Raw genomic sequence first — 19,624 nt, 5'->3', positions numbered from 1 at the left:
TTGAGCTAGACATTTAAGACTTTCTCTGTGAATTTGCTACACTGAAAAGGTTTCTTCAAAAAGAAACAGTGCTAATTCACAATTCTACCCTAGCTGAAGTTTGTAGTACTCTCTCATTTGGAGGACTTCACGCTGATGCCTCCCTGGCCATCCATCTGGGAAGTCCCTTCGATGTGACATTCACTGAACTTGAAAGTAGAAAGCTGGATTCTAAGACAAGGTCTTGTACTGATGAGTTCCTGATGCTTCACCTCACTGAGTCACTGAATTGACCTCATTCCAAAAACTAACGTAAGGATTAGGCTACAGATCTCTGATCCTTTCTGTCTCTGACCATCTATGACTCTTTCATTCTACAAAAGAGAAAGGGCCAGGCAGAAGCCTCAGCAAGAGAAAGGAGGAGCAGAGCAGGGCACTCATCTCTCAAGGAATAAAATGGTTGTTTTAAAGAGAGCCATTGAGTTCATTTTAACCAACACAAGGTAACACAGGCCTTTTAGAGCTGTGTTATGCAGTAAATTAATGCTGCCGTTTGTCCTGGATAAAGGGTTTACCTACACCTGGACTCACTCTAGTTGTAAAGGTTATAAAACTAAACTTTTGTGACTCCTGTCTTAGTCAACCTGTGTCACAATATCGACTCAATTAATGTTTATTTGATAGTTACTGATTAAGGTTAAGTCACAGAATACTGAATCATACTCAGTACACACTCAGCAAGTACTGGGAACTTGCTTGAACTGAATGTTTTGTGTGGAAGGAAGCTGCAGAACTCTGGGGATGTGGACCTGAGCTCCACCCCCTGCATTTGGTGTGTCCTTGACATAGGTGCTGAAACTTCCAGGACAGCTTCTTCATCATTCAGGTGGGAATCATTCTACCTTAGGCAAAGGTGAGTGAGTGTATGAAAGGTAAGTGACAGATTTGTCAGCCTCCCTGTAACCATGAAGAATAAACTATATGTTATAAATGGGGTTTTGACAAGTCTTCACTTTCCTTACTAAAAGAACTTAGAAATAACTGCACTAATCAGTTTTGGACCAATGTGATGCTATCTTGACAGAATATGTCTTTGTACAAGCATTACTGTTAGTGATGTAGTAACGTATGTCAGTCCAGTGATATTTGGAGCCTCACAACCAGTAAGTGTTGTCTCACGTTCAAGTCTGCATGTCATGCTGGTTCTCGGCTATGAGTTTGTTCCATGAAGTCCCTGTCTTCCACGCTCCACAGAATCCATGCCTATTGTCTTTTCTGAAACCTCCCTTCCTTGCTGTGCATTCTTCATTCCATTGTTTCTGATAACGACAGGCCACAAAAGCACCAGAAGCAGCTGTTTGGGGGATAACGGAGGTTGGGGAAGCCCTGGATGTTCCAGCCTTCCCCCTCACACTCTCTGACATGGGCTCTTCCCTCAGTGACCTGCACATGTTTCACCCCTGCACTGACAGAGAGGGCCCATCTCCATCTTTTATTTCTTCTCTTGAGAACCTATATCCGTTTTATCCTCGGAGTCAAATAAAGGCTTCTATTTAACGTGAAGCCTGTTATTTTGTGGCCAGTCAGAGGGGTGCACATTCAGAGAAACAAATTTTTGGGGGTTTTGTTTTGTTTTCCTAACACTGTGCTTGAAGCAGCTGTGTTGTAAGCCACAGTGCACCATAATGGGCATTTGAAAATATAAATTCAAATCGTAGTTTTGTCACTGATGAACAGTGTGACGCTGGATGGGTGTCCTGTTCTCTCTGAGTTTCCCTTTCTCCATTTGAAAAATAAAAATTAATAATTCCTTTTTGCAGTGTTTTTTTGGTGGGGGAGAGTTTGATATTATAATGTATCAATGTATTGTTGCTTTCAGTTTTATATCCCACACATGAGTGAAGTCATATGGTCCTTGACTTTTTCTGTCTGACTTAATTCACCTAGCATGGTAATCTCAGGATCTACCCATGTTGTCACAAATCACAGTGTTTCATCTTTTCTTATGGCCAAGTAATATACCATTGTATATAAGCAACAAACGAACATGACAAAGAAACAAATGAAACTCATAGATACAAGCAACAGTTAGTGGTTACCAGAGGGTAACAGGGAAGAGGAGGTGATAGAAGAAGGTAAAGGGGGTCAAATATATGGTGCTGGAAGGAGAACTCACTCTGGGTGGCAAACACACAATGTAATATATAGATGATGCATTATAGAATTGTACACTTGAAACCTCAATAATTTTACTAAACAATGTCACCCCAATATATTTAATTTTAAAAATAATAAATAAATTTAAAAAGTGTAAATTTAGTTAGCTAATTACTTGATGCATAGTTGGGCATTCAAGATTAATGAGTTATGTTCCCTAGTTTATGTTTATCTAGCTGTCATGTTAGTACAGTAGCCTAATATATTTCCAAAGGCTTTCATTATGAAGGGTAAAGTAAACTAACGTTTGATAAAGCATTAAAGGATAGATAAGGACTTTTTTATACAAAGATTGACCTAAGTTATAAATTCTCAACTGGTCATTAATCTGAGAATCCAGAAAGTTGAGCAATTGTTTTGTTCACTGTGTTGACTTCATTGGTTATCAAGCACATGTGATGTTTTGAAGAATAATTAATATCTGGGTGGAGCCCCAAACATGTTAAACCAGAATCTCCAAGTGTAGCGTTGCAAAGAAGGAAAACAGTGGGGCAGATTTTTATAAAAAGAGATTGAAGTATATAGATCTAGCTGATTAATTACCTTAGGAGTCTAAGAGGCACATTTTGAATAGCACGGAGAATCCCAGAAGTTTGCATTTTAAGCTCACAGTTGTCTAAGAAGAGGAAGCTGCAATGGATCCAGCTGTCTTCCTGGTGTCCTGCCTCTGCTGTTTGCTTCTCCTTTCACTGTGGAAACAGAGCTCTGGGAAGGGGAACCTCCCGCCGGGCCCCACTCCTCTCCCAGTTATTGGAAATATCCTGCAGCTAGATGTGAAGAACATCAGCAAATCCTTAAGCAATGTAAGTATGTTTTATGTTCCTCCAGCAGCTTGCAAAGGGAACGTAAGTTAACATCTACTTTTACATAAAATATAGGTATTCAAATATATTTAAATAAATTTTAATATATTAAAATAATTAAAATATGTCACTGTAAAGCAAATAGTCCCCATGGAGTATTATTTTTGATTCGTCATTGTCAAGAATAGTGAAACGAAGTAGTGCGTTCTGAGCGTGAGATACACTTAGGTGTTTGTCTGGTGGAATCAAAATAATAAAGTGGCAAAAGATGGGAGACCTGCTGTTTTTTGTTTCACCACCATTTACTACGACTTTTGGCTGAAGGTAAATGGTAAGGGAAGTGTTTTTGATTAGTGATTTCATTCAAGAAGTCATCTACCCTGTAAACCGTGTGTTTGGTTCAGAACAGCCATGAAAATTGAACTCCTCTGAAGAAGCCAGTTAATGCCCGATGTCAGGAAATAGCTTGTGATTAGGACCAGGGTGAGAGAAAAAAGTGACCAGGGCCACTGGATGGTGACAGGATCCTTTTTCCTCTGCACACAGCTGCTGTCCGTACCCTATAAATGCTGCAGGTGACAGAAATTGTTCTTCCAGGAGATGCTGCGTGTCCGGGCACTGCCTCTGTGGGGCTCACACGCCTTCTGTGCTAGTGATACCAGCGGATCACACCTGGGCTGGGCCTTTGAGGCACCTGGGGTGATATGAAAACACAGATTTCCAGTATTCATCACAGGGCTACTGAATCAGAATTCTGATGGGAACAGTGGTACCGGTGATCCTGAGCTAGGCAGCTGGGCTTTGGTCCCAAGGTGGGCATCGAGGAGCGATGGGCTCAAGGATCAGAGGTCCACTAAGAAGAGGTTCCAATTTCAGTCTTTTAGGTAGTAGCAAGGGGATGCTGGAAAGGAATTGGAATCTTTAACATCGGTTTCCTTATTTATAAGTGGGGCAAATGAACCTACTGAAGGTGCTGCTTTGAGGATCCGTTGTAATCTGTACTCTCATTACCTAGCTCATTGCCTGGCACATAAGTGGCAGTTATTAACATTCACCCTCATAGTTATGAATTAAATTCAGAAAGATTTTAGGCTATGTGTTGTAGAATAAAAACAAAAGTAGGATGATGATATCATACTGAATCCGGCACAAAATATTATTAGATAGTGATTTCTTTTGCTAATATCTGCATCTCCTTTCCCAGCTCTCAAAATTCTATGGCCCTGTGTTCACCGTGTATTTTGGCATGAACCCCACTGTGGTGCTGTATGGATATGAAGCAGTGAAGGAAGCCCTGATTGATCTGGGAGAGGACTTTTCTGGAAGAGGCAGATTCCCAGTGTTTGATAGAGTTAATAAAGGATTTGGTAGGTGTCCATTGTGCACGTTCAGCATTGGTAATGGGGGTGGGGAGGATGGAACATAGGAATGCAAAGATCTCCTGTGCAAAGCTTGGCCCATCACGTGACTGCCAGGTATCAACCTCCCAGTTTCTGTTTCCTTCCTTGCAGGAGTCCTTTTCAGCAATGGAAAGAGATGGAAGGAGATGCGGCGCTTCTCTCTGATGACCCTACGGAATTTCGGGATGGGGAAGAGGAGCATTGAAGACCGCGTTCAGGAGGAAGCCCGCTGTCTGGTGGAGGAGTTGAGAAAAACCAATGGTGGGTGACTCTATACTCTGCTTCTCTGCAACTCTGACCTCAACAGACTATTCTCTTCTCTGATCACATCCTTGGAAGCATTTCAGGGGGACCATATGGGTAGTGGCCACCAGCCTCATGTGTAGGAGGGAGGGTTCGGAGGGGAGAGGGTTTGCAGCAGAGACGTAATGGAGGTTTCGTGTATCTATGCTAGTTTTGTGTGTACACCCATGATTGTGCATACAGTGTGGGAATAAAAGGTCATTTAACCTAAATCTGCCCCAGCTTTGTTTTCAAATCAGAAATCATGAAGATTTTTCTTTTCTGAAGGGGTTAGGGAGAAATGTTTTTCCTAAAGCATAAATGAGGGTTATTTATTGCAGAGCATTTCACCAGGTGTTGTTTGTCGAATGGACATAAACAAAGTGTTTTATATGTATATTTTAATTGTGTTTTAAAATTGTTTCTGATTCTTTAGCTTCACCCTGTGATCCCACTTTTATCCTGGGCTGTGCTCCCTGCAATGTGATCTGCTCCATTATTTTCCAGAATCGTTTTGATTATAAAGATCAGAATTTTCTAAAAATAATGGAAGCTTTTGATGAAAATGTCAGCATTGTGAGCTCTACATGGATGCAGGTGAGGACAAGATTGTTACTTCCCACAGAATCCTTTATGCTTTTCTCCAAGAAGTCTAAGTCTGTGTATGAACCAATCTGTGAAGTGAATCTGTGAACACCACAGTCCTGCCAAGAGCTTAGTCTCATGGAGTGCTCATCTAGCAAAGATGGCTGAGCCCTTTAGTGATGGACAGGAAAAGACATGCACAGAATACAAAACTGGAATTCAATCCCGTTGACGTTGTCCAGTGGTTTTTTTCACTAAAAAGTCTACTGAACTAAAAAGTCCAAAGCCCAGTTTCCCGTAAAGTACTTTGGTAACTTTCCAAAAGTTTGCCTCCAGCACTAAATGAACTCCTGGATTCTTCTTGAAAGGCTTCCATTACCCACAAGTCTTGTCATCCAGTCAACACTTAGTGACTTCGTTGGCACATTAGTTGGCAGCAATAAGAGTATATGCATGTAGGAAGGAAGAGAATATCTCCTTCAAGAAGGGAGAATATTGGGACCACACATGCTGCCAGGGAACACTAACTAGGGTAGGAGTGTTTGATGCTTCAGTTGGCATCCTAACTGACAAAGTAATTGTTTTTAGCATGACAAAATATTTGGTTATATGGTGTATAAACCATAAACAAACATGATAATGTTACCTGTGCTCAACTGACATGTTCTATACTCTGCCTAAAAGATAATGATGTGATCTTAGGGAAGTCACTTAACTACTCTGGTGCATGGTTACTTTATATATAAAATGTTGAGTTGTGTTTCATGGTATCTTCAGGACCCTCCGAGTTCTAAAATACTGATTCGATGTCTAAGACTGCTGAGCAGAACTAGAAACAGCAGGGATTCGCTTTGTGCTCTTTCAGGTTGTCCAAACTCCCTTCACCTCTGTTGTCATCTACAAATTGTGATTCTAGTATTTTATACCATCCCATATTTCAAGATTGTGGGGAAGAATTCATGTAAAAAATGAAAGGCTTGCTATAAGGATGCTTTTATACTATAAATATGACTATCATCTCTGATCCCCTGGTCAGAATTTTCTTCTTCAAATACACCTATCAGTGTGGACAATTACATATTTGTAAAACAAAAATTTCCCTCAAGACAGAGACCATATTTCATTAATATTTATAGTACAGTTTCTAATCAGGGCTTGACATATGGTGTATGTCTCTATTAAGTGTTTTTATCTAATATCCTATCATTTTCTCTTCTAGATCTGCAATACTTTCCCTGTTCTCTTTGATTATTTCCCAGGGAGTTATACCAAATTTCATAGAAATGTGGATTTGGTAAAAACTTATGTTATGGAGAAAACAAGGGAACATCAAGAATCCCTGGACGTTAACAATCCTCGTGACTTTATTGATTGTTTCCTGATTAAAATGGAGCAGGTAAAATTCTGATAAGAGCTCTGTTATTTGATTGCCTGAGCATTTTATGGTTCACTGAATATTTCTGTATTTACTAGAGATGTTTCAATGGTCAAGGTAGTAATTCTGACAAGCATTTTAAGGACCTATTCTGTTCATGAATCTACACTAAACATTATGGAAGATATAATACTAAATTGTTAAATAAGTGGGATACATTAATCCTGTTCTTCAGGTACTAATAATCTACCTGACAACCTCAGGTGAAATGGAAACAATTACAAACAAGTTAGAAAATGCAAGAGAGTATGCCATACTATGAAGACGAGCAAGGTTGTTACACACAATGTATAAGAGAATGGAAAAGAATGGCTTGACCTAGCTGGGCTTCCTGCAAGTCCAGTGGTTGGAAATAAATCTTAATATATTTGCAGCGATGGACTAGGGAGGTAATTTCAGATGGAGGAATGATATATACAGAGGTGCAGAGGTTGTGGTGGGAACGAGTAGGAGGATGGAAGAGAGAAGCTTTAACTGAATATAAAATAAAATGAATTGGCATAGGTACGAAATTAGAGGTTGTGTCGCTAAGCATGAATCTTGCACCATTTGTTGAAAAGACTATTTTTCCCACATGAATTACCTTGACACCCTCGTCAAAAATCAATTAACTGAAAATGTAAGGATTTATTGGTTCGATCTCAATTGTATTCCGTAACTTATATGTTGGTCCTTCTGCCAGTAGCACACCATCTAGTAGTCTTAATTACTAGCTTTTTAGGAATCAGGAAGTGGGAATCCTTCAACGTTGTTGTTTTGCAAGATTGTTTAGGCTATTTGGGTCCCTTGAATTTCCATATGAAGTTTAGGATAAACTTGCAAGTTTCTGCAAAGAAGCCAGTGGGGATTTTCATAGGGACTGTGTTAAATTTGTAGATCAATTCATGGAGTAATGCCATTTTAAAAATTGAGATGAAATTTACATACCATACAACTAACCATTTTAAAGTATACAATTTAGTGGTATTTAGTGCATTTGCACTATTGTGCGACCACTAGCTCTCTCTAATTTGAAAACTTTCCCATCACTCTGAAGAAACATACCACGCCCCATAGTGATCACTCCTCATTCTTTTCACCCCATCATGTGTTAAACTGTAATCTGCTTTATGGATTTACCTATTGTGGATATATCACATAGAGAGTCTCATAGCATTGTGATTTTCTATTTCTGGCTTCTTTCCCCTAGCATAATGTTTTGGAGGCTCATCTCTGTTGCAGTATGTATCAGTACTTCATTAACTTTTATGGCTGAATAATATTCCATTTAATGTACATACCATAATTTGTTTATCCATCATCCATTGATAGACATTCGTGTAGTATCTACCTTTGTCTCTGATTCTTCTTATGAATAATGAAACATGTTTTCATTTTTGTTGGGTACATTTCTAGGAGTGGACTTGATGGGACATATTGTAATTTTATGTCTTACATCTGACGAACAGCCAAACTTTTCCATAGTGACTGCAGCATTTACATTCCTATTTTCCCACATAGTAGCCAATGCTTATTTTCTCTTTTTTTGTAATTATTAAAGCTATGCCAGTTAATATGAAATAGTATCTCATTGTGGTTTTGATTTGCATTTCCTTGATGACCGATGATGTTGACCATATTTTCATGTGCTGTTACCCATTTATATAACTTCTTTGAAGGAATGTCATTCAAGTCCTTTGCTTTTAAAAATTGAGTTGCTTGCCTTTGTTGTTGAGCTGTAAGAGTTGTTTATACATGTTGGGCATCAACCTTTACACATATATGGAATGCAAATATTTTCTCCCATTCTGTAAGTTGTCAATTCATAGCCTTAATTATGTCCTTTGATGCACAAATGTTTTTATTTTGATGAAGTCTGATTTATGTATTTTTTCTTTTGTTACTTTAGTGTCAAATCTAAGAATCTATTGCCGAATCAGAATTTGTGAAGATTTACCCTTTTAAGAGTTTTATAGCTTTAGCTCTTATATTTAACTTTTGATCTATTTTGACTTGTAATTTATATATGGAGTGAAGCAGAGGTTCAACTTCATTCATCTCCCTGTGGTTCTCCCGTTATTCCAGCACCATTTGTTTAAGAGACTCTTCTTTTAGACTGAAGAGTCTAGTACCCTTATTGAAAATAAATTGACCATAGATGTTTTGGATTTCAATTCTATTCTATAGGTCTTGTTTTCTATCTTTTTGCCAGAATTTCATTGTTTTGATTGCAGTAGCTTTGTAGCAAGTTTTCAAATTGGCAAGTTGAGTCCTACCCCTGAAGTTCCATATGAATTTTGAGGACTGACTTTTCCATTATTGCAAAATGGTCTTCGTAATTTTGATGGGGTTGCTGTAAATTGTTATATTCCTTAGGGAGTATTACCATCTTATCAATATTAAATCTTTCAATACTTGCATATGGGATGGTTTTCCATTTATTTAGATAATCTTTGTTTTGTTTAGCAATGGCTTTAGTTATCAGAGTACAAGCCTTTTTTCTTCTCTGTTAAGTAGATTACTAGATATTTATTTTTTAAGATGCTATTGTAAATAAAATTGTTTCCTTAATTTGATTTTGAAATGTTCATTACTAGTGTAGAGACACACTGATATTTGTGTTTCATTGCTGGTGTATAATAACACAACTGATTTTTCCTTTGGTCTTGTACCCTGCAAATTGTGTTGAATTCATTTATTATCACCAGTAATGTTTTTGTGGATTCTATGTGATTTTTTTTTATATGTAGAATCATGTTATCTGCAAATATACATAGTTTTACTTATTCCTATCCAAATTGGATACTTTTAATTTCTTTTTCTTGCCTAATTGCTCTGCCTAGTTCTTCCATACTATTTAAAAAAGAATTTTTTCAAGGTTTATTGAAGAATAATTGACATATAAAAATTTTATATGTGTAAAGTGTACATGTTGTTTCGATATATGTATACTGGAGGCTACTATGCTCAGGAGTTGGGCAGGGCTACTGACTTCCTTCCCTGGCCAAGCAAGCCATAGAGTATTCTCTGAGGCTTCTAGGTACTCTTAGATGAGCAGGGCTTTGAACTTGCTACTCTGCCTGAGTGGGCCACAGGGTACGGTCAGCAGCTGCCCGGTAGAGTAGTCCCCCTTATCCACAGGGGATATGATCCGAGACCCTCAGTGGATGTCTGAAACCACAGATAGTACTGAACCTTATATATTTCATGATTTTCCTATACCAACATACCTATGATAACGTTTAATTTATAAATTGGGCACAATAAGAGATTAAGAAGAATAACTAATAATAAAATCGAACAATTGTAACATCTTTCAGGATATGGCCTTAATTTACCTATTTCTACTAATTAAGATTGTGTTTGCCTACAAATAAAAGAAAACCTCTTAACAATGACTTTAACAAATAGTGGGTTTATTTATTGTGCATAAAAGGAGTCTTACGATGTGTCAGTGTAGGGATTGTACAGAAGTCCTGAAACATGAGAGTCAGATACTTTCCATTTTTCTTTACCCATACTTAGAATATAGGCTTTACTTCATGATTAAATCCTCATGCCCCAAGGTGAGGTCTACTCTCCCTCTTCCTTCACATCTTTGTTTTGAGTAAGGAGGAGGAAGTGGAACCAATAGATTTCGGCTTAGATTTCGCCTGTAAAACCTATGCTGCATGGCTTACCTAACTGCAAAAGAGGCTGATGAACGGAACTTTTAGGCAAGAGAGGGATGAGGCAGTAGAAAGTGATGCTTGAGTCAACTAATTTATAGTCTCTTGTATAAAACGTCGTAGGTTTTTCTAAAAGTCCACCTTTTAATTGTTGTAAATTTAATAAGCCAACATATAAAAATGCACTTTATATGTTGGTTTATTAAATTTATAACAATATGAGATATTTTGGATTAACTGTAATTTTGGCAAATTAATTTGACAAATAATTCCATCAAATTATTCCTAGGAAAAGCACAATCCACAGTTGGAGTTTACTTTTGAAAACTTGACAAACACTGTAACGGATTTGTTTGGAGCCGGGACAGAGACAACGAGCACCACGCTGAGATATGCTCTCCTGCTCCTGCTGAAGCACCCGGAGGTCACAGGTAGGCCCAACATGGCGGGCCAGGGGGATTTCAGAAAAGATGTTGGGAGGACACTGCTAGTGCATTCCATCTTCTTAGAGAAGCTTCATTCTTGAAATTTCCGTATCACCTGCTTAATTTTTCCAAATTTAAAGGAGGGATAACAATGGGACATTGTGATATAATACAGGCTGATGACTGAGAGGAGTGAAGACACTATGGGCCACAGCAAAAGCAATAAAACAGTGTTTCTATTTCACGGGAGGCACAGAGAGCATGTTTTGGCCTGGGACTGCATATTGGTTTTATTACAAAAAGGCCACTAACTTTGAACAGAAGGTATATTCTTCAGAGATCTCTCCTCATTCTGAAAATGCAATGACATAATGGAAACTCTCCTTATTGAAGCATAAGTAGAAATCCTAGAGATTTATTAGGTTCCCTGAAATAATTTCCACAGTCCAGGAAGTGTTATAAAAATTATTTTAACAGCAAATATGTTACTATTTAGGCTTAAGATGTTGCATAAAGGATTTTGTTATTTCAGAAGTCTATTTCCAGAAGGTGGTGTTTCTCACCATAAGAATTTTGGGGGACGGAGGTCAATAATTTTATCTTTTATAAAGCACTTTATTTTAGAAATTTACCTTTAAAGAGTTACAGTTATGCATAGCCGTTTAGAAATATACATTATCCTGTTCTGTTTCAGGATCCCACTGAAATGATTATAACCTATTACAAATGAGAATTTGTCTTTTGAGCTGGCTAAGAGGAGGTCAGAAAATAGCCAACAAATCTACAACAAATTCCTGAAACACAGTGAGCATATTGTGGAGAAATCATTAACTCAAGAGAGAGAATGCAGTTGTAACCTCAGTGTCAGAAGAGGAAGGTACATGAGGAGGAAAAGTTATTTGTGTCCCTACATCCCTATACGTTTTAGTATTTACAAATACCAAGTGTCAAAGACGGTGGAGGGAGAAATAGGCTAAAAAAGGGAGCTCTCCCTGCCCAGGGCCCTTTGACAACTCCTTTTTATCAGATAACTGTTTTCCCCCCTTCAGGAAGAGGGAGGTTTACTCTCTAGAGAAACTGAAACTAAGAGGCCCTACACTCAGGGAAACAGTGAGCTGTAGGGCTGAAAAGACAGGTTAAGTAAGAATCTAATTCTTGAATTCAGAGACTCTGAGCTCCTTTCTCCGTCCTGCTTTCTGAAATTCAGCAGCAGAGAACAAACAGCTCTGGAGGAAAGACCTCTGTATTTTACCATGTAGATAGAAAATTCTCTTGACATGTATACCAGAGTGAATGAAACAGAAACATCCACCCTGGGACACAAGATCATGGAATTTCAGAACACCAGGATTAAAAGATTAAAAAGAAAATGACAAAAACTTTCAGAAAACTAGATTGTGTCTTGTGTAAGGATTAGGATTCATAATACCATCAGAATTTGGAATTCTCAAGAGCAACTCTCGAATTGTATATTAATAAGAAGAGTTACAGAATTGTACACCTGAGATCTATGAAACTTTACTAACAATTGTCACCCCCCCCAAAATACAAATAAAATAAAAATAAAAATAAAAAGTGTATTTTCAGACTTGTGTGCTTGACAAAAATGTTACCCCCTGCTTTCCCTTTCTCATCCAAACATCTGACGTCATGTCAGAGGAAGTCATGGACTCAAGGAATCAAGAGAGCTCCAAGAATGAAAGTGTCAGGAAGGTTGCCAGGCACCGGGCCTAGAAATATCCACTTCAGAATGATTAGGTGGGTAAAGCAGGTGTGAGGGGAGACACCACGAACAAAAGAGAGATGATCGGTTTTCCTGATAATAAGGAAATTATTATTAGGAGTCTGAAACATCTACCTGAGCATTTGGAAACAATTCTAAACTGAGATATAGAAAATTATGAGTTGAATGAAAGACATGGTTAAGTCCAAGTAAGTACCCAAAATGAAACACAATCAGAGTTGTCTTGCCAGGGAGCATTGTTTATGTAGTCGGAATGATGTTAAAATGAATATTCTAAGAGCCAAAAGTTGTGATTTAACTATATTGGGGGAAGTGGAATAAGGGACATTGTTTGTATGTGTATATTTTGTGTAAGGTGAAGATAGAGAAGGAAATTTTCACGACCGTACTAGGAAATCAGACATTATCTGAAAATAGTAGGTTAGTAAGAAATAGAAACAGAAAGCGATTGTTTAGAAATAGAACACAAATTTAAAAAGAAACTGCTAGACTGTTTAGAAGGGTAACATTGGCAAGTTGGAGGATAAAGAGAGTACCATTGCAAATTACACACACACACAATACACAAATACACAAAACACATGCATTATAATTTAATTTTTCAACCCAAATATTATTCGATATAAAATTAATATTGGATTCCTGTTTTCCTTTCTGTAAGAACTGTGATTTTGATTTAATTATGTTCTCTTTATAGTTTGAAACATTTCATCGTTTCTGTTTCGATTATCATGTATGCTGATATATCTGTATGCTGATATATATGTGTTGATGTATCATAAGCCTAACTTGTAGGAGCGATATGTATCTATTATGGGAATTGTTTCTCTATGTCTAGGTATATTTCTGGACATATAACTGATATTTATAATGACATTGGTTCAGATTGCTTTAGATTGCTTCACGTATTCCTGAATGGGTATGCAAATGTGGTATGCATTTTTTTCTTTTTCATCAGTCTTACTTGTGTCTTACAGCTAAAGTCCAGGAAGAGATTGAGCGTGTGGTTGGTAGACACCGGAGCCCCTGCATGCAGGACAGGAGCCACATGCCCTACACGGATGCCGTGGTGCACGAGGTCCAGAGATACATAGACCTTGTCCCCACCAATCTGCCCCATTCGGTGATTCGTGATGTTAAATTCAGAAACTACCTCATCCCCAAGGTAAGATGTGTTTCTCTTCTACTGACCTCAGTGGTCTTGACGTTCCCATTGTCACAATATGGGTCCAGTCCTTTATGAACACAGGATGAGAGAAGCACAAAAATCGTATGTGTGACAGCTTGGTGGACGCTGTGTTGTGTCCGGTTTAGACTATAAAGCTTTATAACAGGCTTTGCTATCTGACAGTGTATGTCTTATAAATTTGTTCTGCTTCTCTAATATTGTTTAATCTTAGCTGCTTACATTTCCAAAGGAATGTTAGTATATGTTTATATATTTACCAAAACACTGCTGGGATTTTTATCAGGGTGATATTAGACCAATTTAGAAAGACTTGACATCATGATTCATTAAATCTTTCAATTAAAAGATACAGTATAGGCTCCCAGTTTTGGGAGGCTTTCTTTAATTTTTTTCAATCTTTTCTTCTTTTTTACTTTTCAGTGTATTGGCTTGCAAATCTTTTGTTTGTTCTTTTCCTAGGCACTTATTATTGTTGTTGTAAATTTTTAAGTCTTATTTCCAGATTTTTTAAATCTGGTACTTAGAAATATAATTGATTTTATCATTTTGATGACCTTATATGTAGCAAGCTTGCTAACTATAAAATTGTTGCTAATAATTTCTTTCTAGATTAATCTGCAATTTCTACGTACATCACCCTGATATCTGGGTTATTTTTGATTTGCAGGAGAATGGAGGTTTAACATCTCACTATTAAGAATGATGTTTTGTGTACATTTTGATTGATATTCTTTATCAGATTAGGAAGTTTACCTGCTTTGTTTATTTTTATGATTTTTTTTTCACGAATGCATATGCAATGTTTTCTTTCGTTTTTTTTTTTTTTTTTTTGGTGGGATGTATGCAATGTTTTCATATCAATTTTCTGCATCTATTGATATCTTTGTATATATTGTCCTCACTTTTCCCACTAAATATACATATTATAGAACACACACAGCTGGATTTGATTTGCTACGTTTTGTTCAGGACTTCTGTATTTATATTCACAAGAGATTTTTAGTCTACAGTTTTTCTTCTTCAAAATTTTCCTGTCAAATTTCTGGCATCAAGGTAATTCTGGCCTAATAAAATTAGACGAGAATTGTTCTCTTACATGGGTTTATTTTTTTTATTTTTTTTAGATTTTTTTTTTTTTAATTGGGGAATGGGAACAGGACTATATTGGGGAACAGTGTGTACTTCCAGGACTTTTTTCCAAGTCAAGTTGTTGTCCTTTCAGTCTTAGTTGTGGAAGACACAGCTCAGCTCCAGGTCCAGTTGCCGTTTTCTAGTTGCAGGGGGCACAGCCCACCATCCCTTGCGGGAGCCAAACCGGCAACCTTGTGGTTGAGAGGACGCACTCCAACCAACTGAGCCATCCGGGAGCTCAGCGGCAGCTCAGCTCAAGGTGCCATGTTCAATCTTAGTTGCAGGGGGCGCAGCCCACCATCCCTTGTAGGACTTGAGGAATTGAACTGGCAACCTTGTAGTTGAGAGCCCACTGGCCCATGTGGGAATTGAACCAGCAGCCTTCGGAGTTAGGAGCATGGAGCTCTAACTGCCTGAGCCACCAGGCCGGCCCCATGGGCTTATTTTTATTGTCGTCCCCTCTTCTTCTTGTGGTCACTTAGTTGTGTCTTTGAAGTGCCTAATGAGTTTTGGTTAAATACCAATTAGATGATAGATGAGATAGATAGATAGATAGATAGATAGATAGATAGATAGATAGATGGATGGATGGATGGATGGATGGATGGATGGATGGATGGATGGATGGATGGATAGATAGACAGACAGACAGACAGACAGACAGACAGATAGATAGATAGATACATACATACATACATACATACATAATGCATAGTTTCAGATTTTATCATTTTCCAGAAAGGGCTCTTCCCTCTCCAGCTAGGCAGAATGATGCAACACTTCTGTTTTGATTAATATTTGGACATAGAAACAAACTAAAATTAACTTTAGGTGTCAGCTTACCTCTCCGAGTTTCTCCCAACTATGGAATCTTTAGACAAATTTTTATCTTGGTAGATTTCCAATGCTTTTTAACACATAATTTCTGTATATATTCAGACTTTCTATTTGATATGCCGCAAGCTCCTCTATTCCACTTGAAGCCAGAACACATAACTATAACATTTTAAAAATAACATAAAAAAATTTGTGCTTTGTTGGGGAAAGGAAGTAATGAAATTAGTAAGGTTGCAAGTACTTTCCAGTCTTTGGAAAAGATGGAATTGATGACTTTCCTAAGAGGTCATGGGGGTTACCTTGATGATCACAGATTTGGTACAAGGGGTAGGACTTCCAGTCCACTGTATTTTCAGCACAGAACACAATGAGGAGAAGACTTTTCTATTTTAATATTGGGGTCTGAGGATAATAACTAATCAAACTTGTTTCTCTTATTTCTAAGTAAATGGGAAATTCCTAGAATATCTTCTAAGTTTTGTTTTGTTTTGTTCCTTTGTAATTCAGTCTCCAACCAAGGGACACGCATATAATTTGGTTACCTTTTCCCTTTAGTCTCATTATCAATTCCCTTTGCTCTATTTATTTTCTTTCAGTACATTTAACTTTGTGAAGAGTTCAAGCCAGTAGTCAAGTAAACTGTTCCTCAGACTGGTTTTATGCAATTGTTTTCTAGATATTAGGTTCCAGTTACAATTTTGGCAGGAGAATGACATAGGTGCTTTATATGTGCCACTGAAATTCACTGGGGAGTTAGGGCACATAATGCCACTTATCCTATTATTGGTTATGCTATGTTCCTCACCTAAAGTGGTATCTGCTGATCTCTCCATGGCAGAGGTTCTGTCTTTTACTTTTAATCAATGAAAAAATATTGCGCGGTACTTTAGGATTTTGTGAACATCGTGCTTCCAAATTATTCACCCAAGAGTTTTAGCATTAATTGATAAAACTTGCCTGAATTAATAATGCTAAACTGAATTGTTTCAAAGTGAGGATTTTTTCTAATTTTATCATTCTTTCTGTGTTTGTAAGCCAGGATTAATCTGTAATGAAATCTACCCTGTATTTATTTTTATTTATTTAATTTCAATTTTTTAAATTAAAGTATAGTTGGCATACAATATTATATTAGTTTCAGGTGTATAATATAGTGATTCAACATATATATACCTTATGATGTGCTCACACTAGTCTGTCACCATGCAAAATTATCAAACTGTTATTGACTATATTCCCCCTTCACCTTTTTCATCCATCTCCTTCCTCCCCCCACCCACCCTCTGACAGCCATCAGTTAGTTATTTGCTTTTTATGTTTTTAAATTAAGATAAACTATCTACATGGAAATGATAACACTAATATTTGTTACTGTATTTATTATAACAGAAGAGATTTTTAAAATTTGATCAGATGTCTATTTATTATAAAAGACCTATGAACAGATAACTGTAGACATTTCAAGCTCTAAGAGAGACTTCTATTTTAAACCGTAATCCACACATGAGATGGATAAAAATTGAAGTAATAAAATAAAGCGTGTGTTGGAGACATACAAGCATTCAAACATGGTGATGAGCAGAATGGATTCAGAAGGTCTAGCACCCTAGAACCCATGTACTCATACTTCACATGCTGTTGGAATCTCTTTTGGCAACCTCACTGCCACTGGTCCTCAACTTATCCATATCACTTGTTCTCTCTGGCTCAAAATGCTTGTGCCCTTCTTTGGATGTAGGATTCCTCATCTGTAGATCATAAGATTGGACTCAATGACTTCCAACATTTCTTCCAGCTCCACAACTTCTTCGTAACTCATTTTATCTTCACCTGTTCTTTCCAGGGCACAACCATATTCACGTCTCTGACTTCTGTGCTACACAGTGACAAAGAATTCCCCAACCCAGAGGTATTCGACCCTGGCCACTTCTTGGATGAGAGTGGCAATTTTAAGAAGAGTGATTACTTCATGCCTTTCTCAGCAGGTAATAGACTTTGATTTCCTTCAGTGCTTCAGAGGACAGGGTACCTTTTGGGGATCAGTTGGAACTTACATAGTACTCACTCTAATACTGGTAGAATTGCCCTTTGTCCATGGTTGGGAGTACCAATACCCAATACCAATGCCAATGCACTTCTCTCTTCATGATACATCTTCATTATTAGGCCAGATCACTGCAGCTTTGGAGAATTGGCTCAGTTCTTCCAAATGCACAAATGAAATTTGAGCTAGGTACTGAAAATATACAATAAGTGCATCCTAACCAGAAAGAACAGTGTTATATAAAACTTGAAACTTCATGGTGTATTGGAGATTGATAAAGAATAAGCATACTTGGAGCGAGAACAGAGGCTGTGAAGAATGTGAAGAAAAATCATGAAACATCATACTAGGAACAGAAAGTACAACAAATGTACCATATTTTGCCTTGTATAGTGCACACTTTTTTGCCCATATTTGTGCGGGTAAAATAGCGATGCACATTACACATGGGTAGTATTAATTCTGTATCTATATAAATGTTTTTAATTCTTTTATTTATTCTTATGAGTTAGAAGTGTAACTCTAGAAATCAATAATGATATCCGTATGCAAAAATAATACCCTAGAATACGATAGGTTTTGTTGAACTTATGAAGAACTTGCAATGACAAAGACTTCTTGGCCTTCTATGATGCATAAATATTGTAAACTTATTACTGGTACATAAAATTTCTTGTACTTTGTATCTGTTCTTGTGTTTTGTAATTATTTGTTACATAAAATTTCTTGTGCCATAATATGTTAAAAAATAAATGCTGGGCGGCTGGTTAGCTCAGTTGGTTAGAATGCAGTGCTCTTAACAACATGGTTGCTGGTTCGATCCCCACATGGGCCACTGTGAGCTGTGCCCTCCACAACTAGATTGAAACAACTACTTGACTTGGAGCTGATGGGTCCTGGAAAAACACACTTAAAATGAATAAAAAATTTTTTAAAATGCTAAAATTCCTTTACAATGCAAAAACAAGTACCTAAATGTAAACAAATAAAAGTTTGAATGAAAAACTTAAAATGAAAGATTTTTTTTCCATGAAAGTTTGGGCCAGAAATGTGGGTGCGCTTTATACATGGCAAAATACAGTATGTGTGTTTCTGGAAAAAGATTGCTGGAAACTTGAAAGAGCAGTTATAATGTGAGAATGCTTAATGAAATGCTTGACATAGTGCTGATACTCAACAAATGTTTGTTGGAAGAAGAATACTTGTTAGGATAGGATGGTAGGTAGATAGCATGTGCCTCTGTCTACCCACCCGTTCTACCATCCATCCACCTATTCAACCATTAATCAGATATTTACTGCATATTCACTTTCTGACATCTAGAATCTCAGTGTTCACGGAGTATTTACTCTCTGTGTTTGTTATTTTCAGGAAAACGAATATGTGTAGGAGAGGGCCTGGCCCGCCTGGAGCTGTTTTTATTCCTGACCACCATTTTACAGCACTTTACCCTGAAATCTGTGGTTGACCCAAAGGACATCGACACGACTGCAGTTGTCAATGGGTGTGTTTCTGTGCCGCCACATTACAAGCTCTGCTTCATTCCTGTGTGAGGAAGGAAAGATCATCTGTTTTCTCCTGTGATGCTGTCTGCAACTTGCTTTCATCTGGGCATCATTCACCTCCTTCCCTCTCCATCCCCTTTCTGGGAGTTTCTTCTCTGGCCTCTCCTCTCCTCATCACCTCATTATCCCAATTTAAAGGTGAATTTCCTAAGTTTCACTGCAGAAATGTACCTGCTATTCTCCTTACTCTGAAACATTTGTATTGGCCATAACATATGCTCAACTTTTATTGCGTGGTACTTTGCAGCCCATGTGAAATAGAGCAAGATGATTAGTGTATGCCAGTGCGGAGCCATTTCTCCTCTCCGTGTTCTAAATAAAAAGCACAATTTGCTGTGCCA

At 37.6% G+C, this 19,624-nt stretch overlaps 1 protein-coding gene across 1 annotated transcript; it reads left to right on the top strand.

Annotated features, from left to right (window-relative positions):
• Nucleotides 1–710: 710 nt before the first annotated feature.
• Nucleotides 711–19,624, top strand: LOC117036211 (cytochrome P450 2C19-like). Its single transcript, XM_033130948.1, has 10 exons — nt 711–892; nt 2,802–2,999; nt 4,204–4,366; nt 4,511–4,660; nt 5,118–5,278; nt 6,486–6,662; nt 10,638–10,779; nt 13,495–13,682; nt 17,518–17,659; nt 19,090–19,624. Exons 2-10 carry the CDS (start codon nt 2,832–2,834, stop codon nt 19,269–19,271), a joined length of 1,473 nt encoding a protein of 490 aa, XP_032986839.1. The 5' UTR covers nt 711–892; nt 2,802–2,831; the 3' UTR covers nt 19,272–19,624.

The sequence above is a fragment of the Rhinolophus ferrumequinum genome, chromosome 16 (genome assembly GCF_004115265.2).
Source record: "Rhinolophus ferrumequinum isolate MPI-CBG mRhiFer1 chromosome 16, mRhiFer1_v1.p, whole genome shotgun sequence".
In the NCBI taxonomy this organism is placed as follows: domain Eukaryota; kingdom Metazoa; phylum Chordata; class Mammalia; order Chiroptera; family Rhinolophidae; genus Rhinolophus; species Rhinolophus ferrumequinum.
Note: the sequence above shows the minus strand (reverse complement) of the source record. Positions and strands in the feature narration are given on the sequence as shown.

Bases quoted from the DNA above. Each gene is read 5' to 3' on its own strand.
- LOC117036211 (XM_033130948.1), top strand. From the start codon at position 2,832: ATGGATCCAGCTGTCTTCCTGGTGTCCTGCCTCTGCTGTTTGCTTCTC. The intron at 4,661-5,117 runs GTGGGTGACTCT...CTGATTCTTTAG, and splicing joins GGAGTTGAGAAAAACCAATG to CTTCACCCTGTGATCCCACT. The intron at 5,279-6,485 runs GTGAGGACAAGA...TTTCTCTTCTAG, and splicing joins TGAGCTCTACATGGATGCAG to ATCTGCAATACTTTCCCTGT.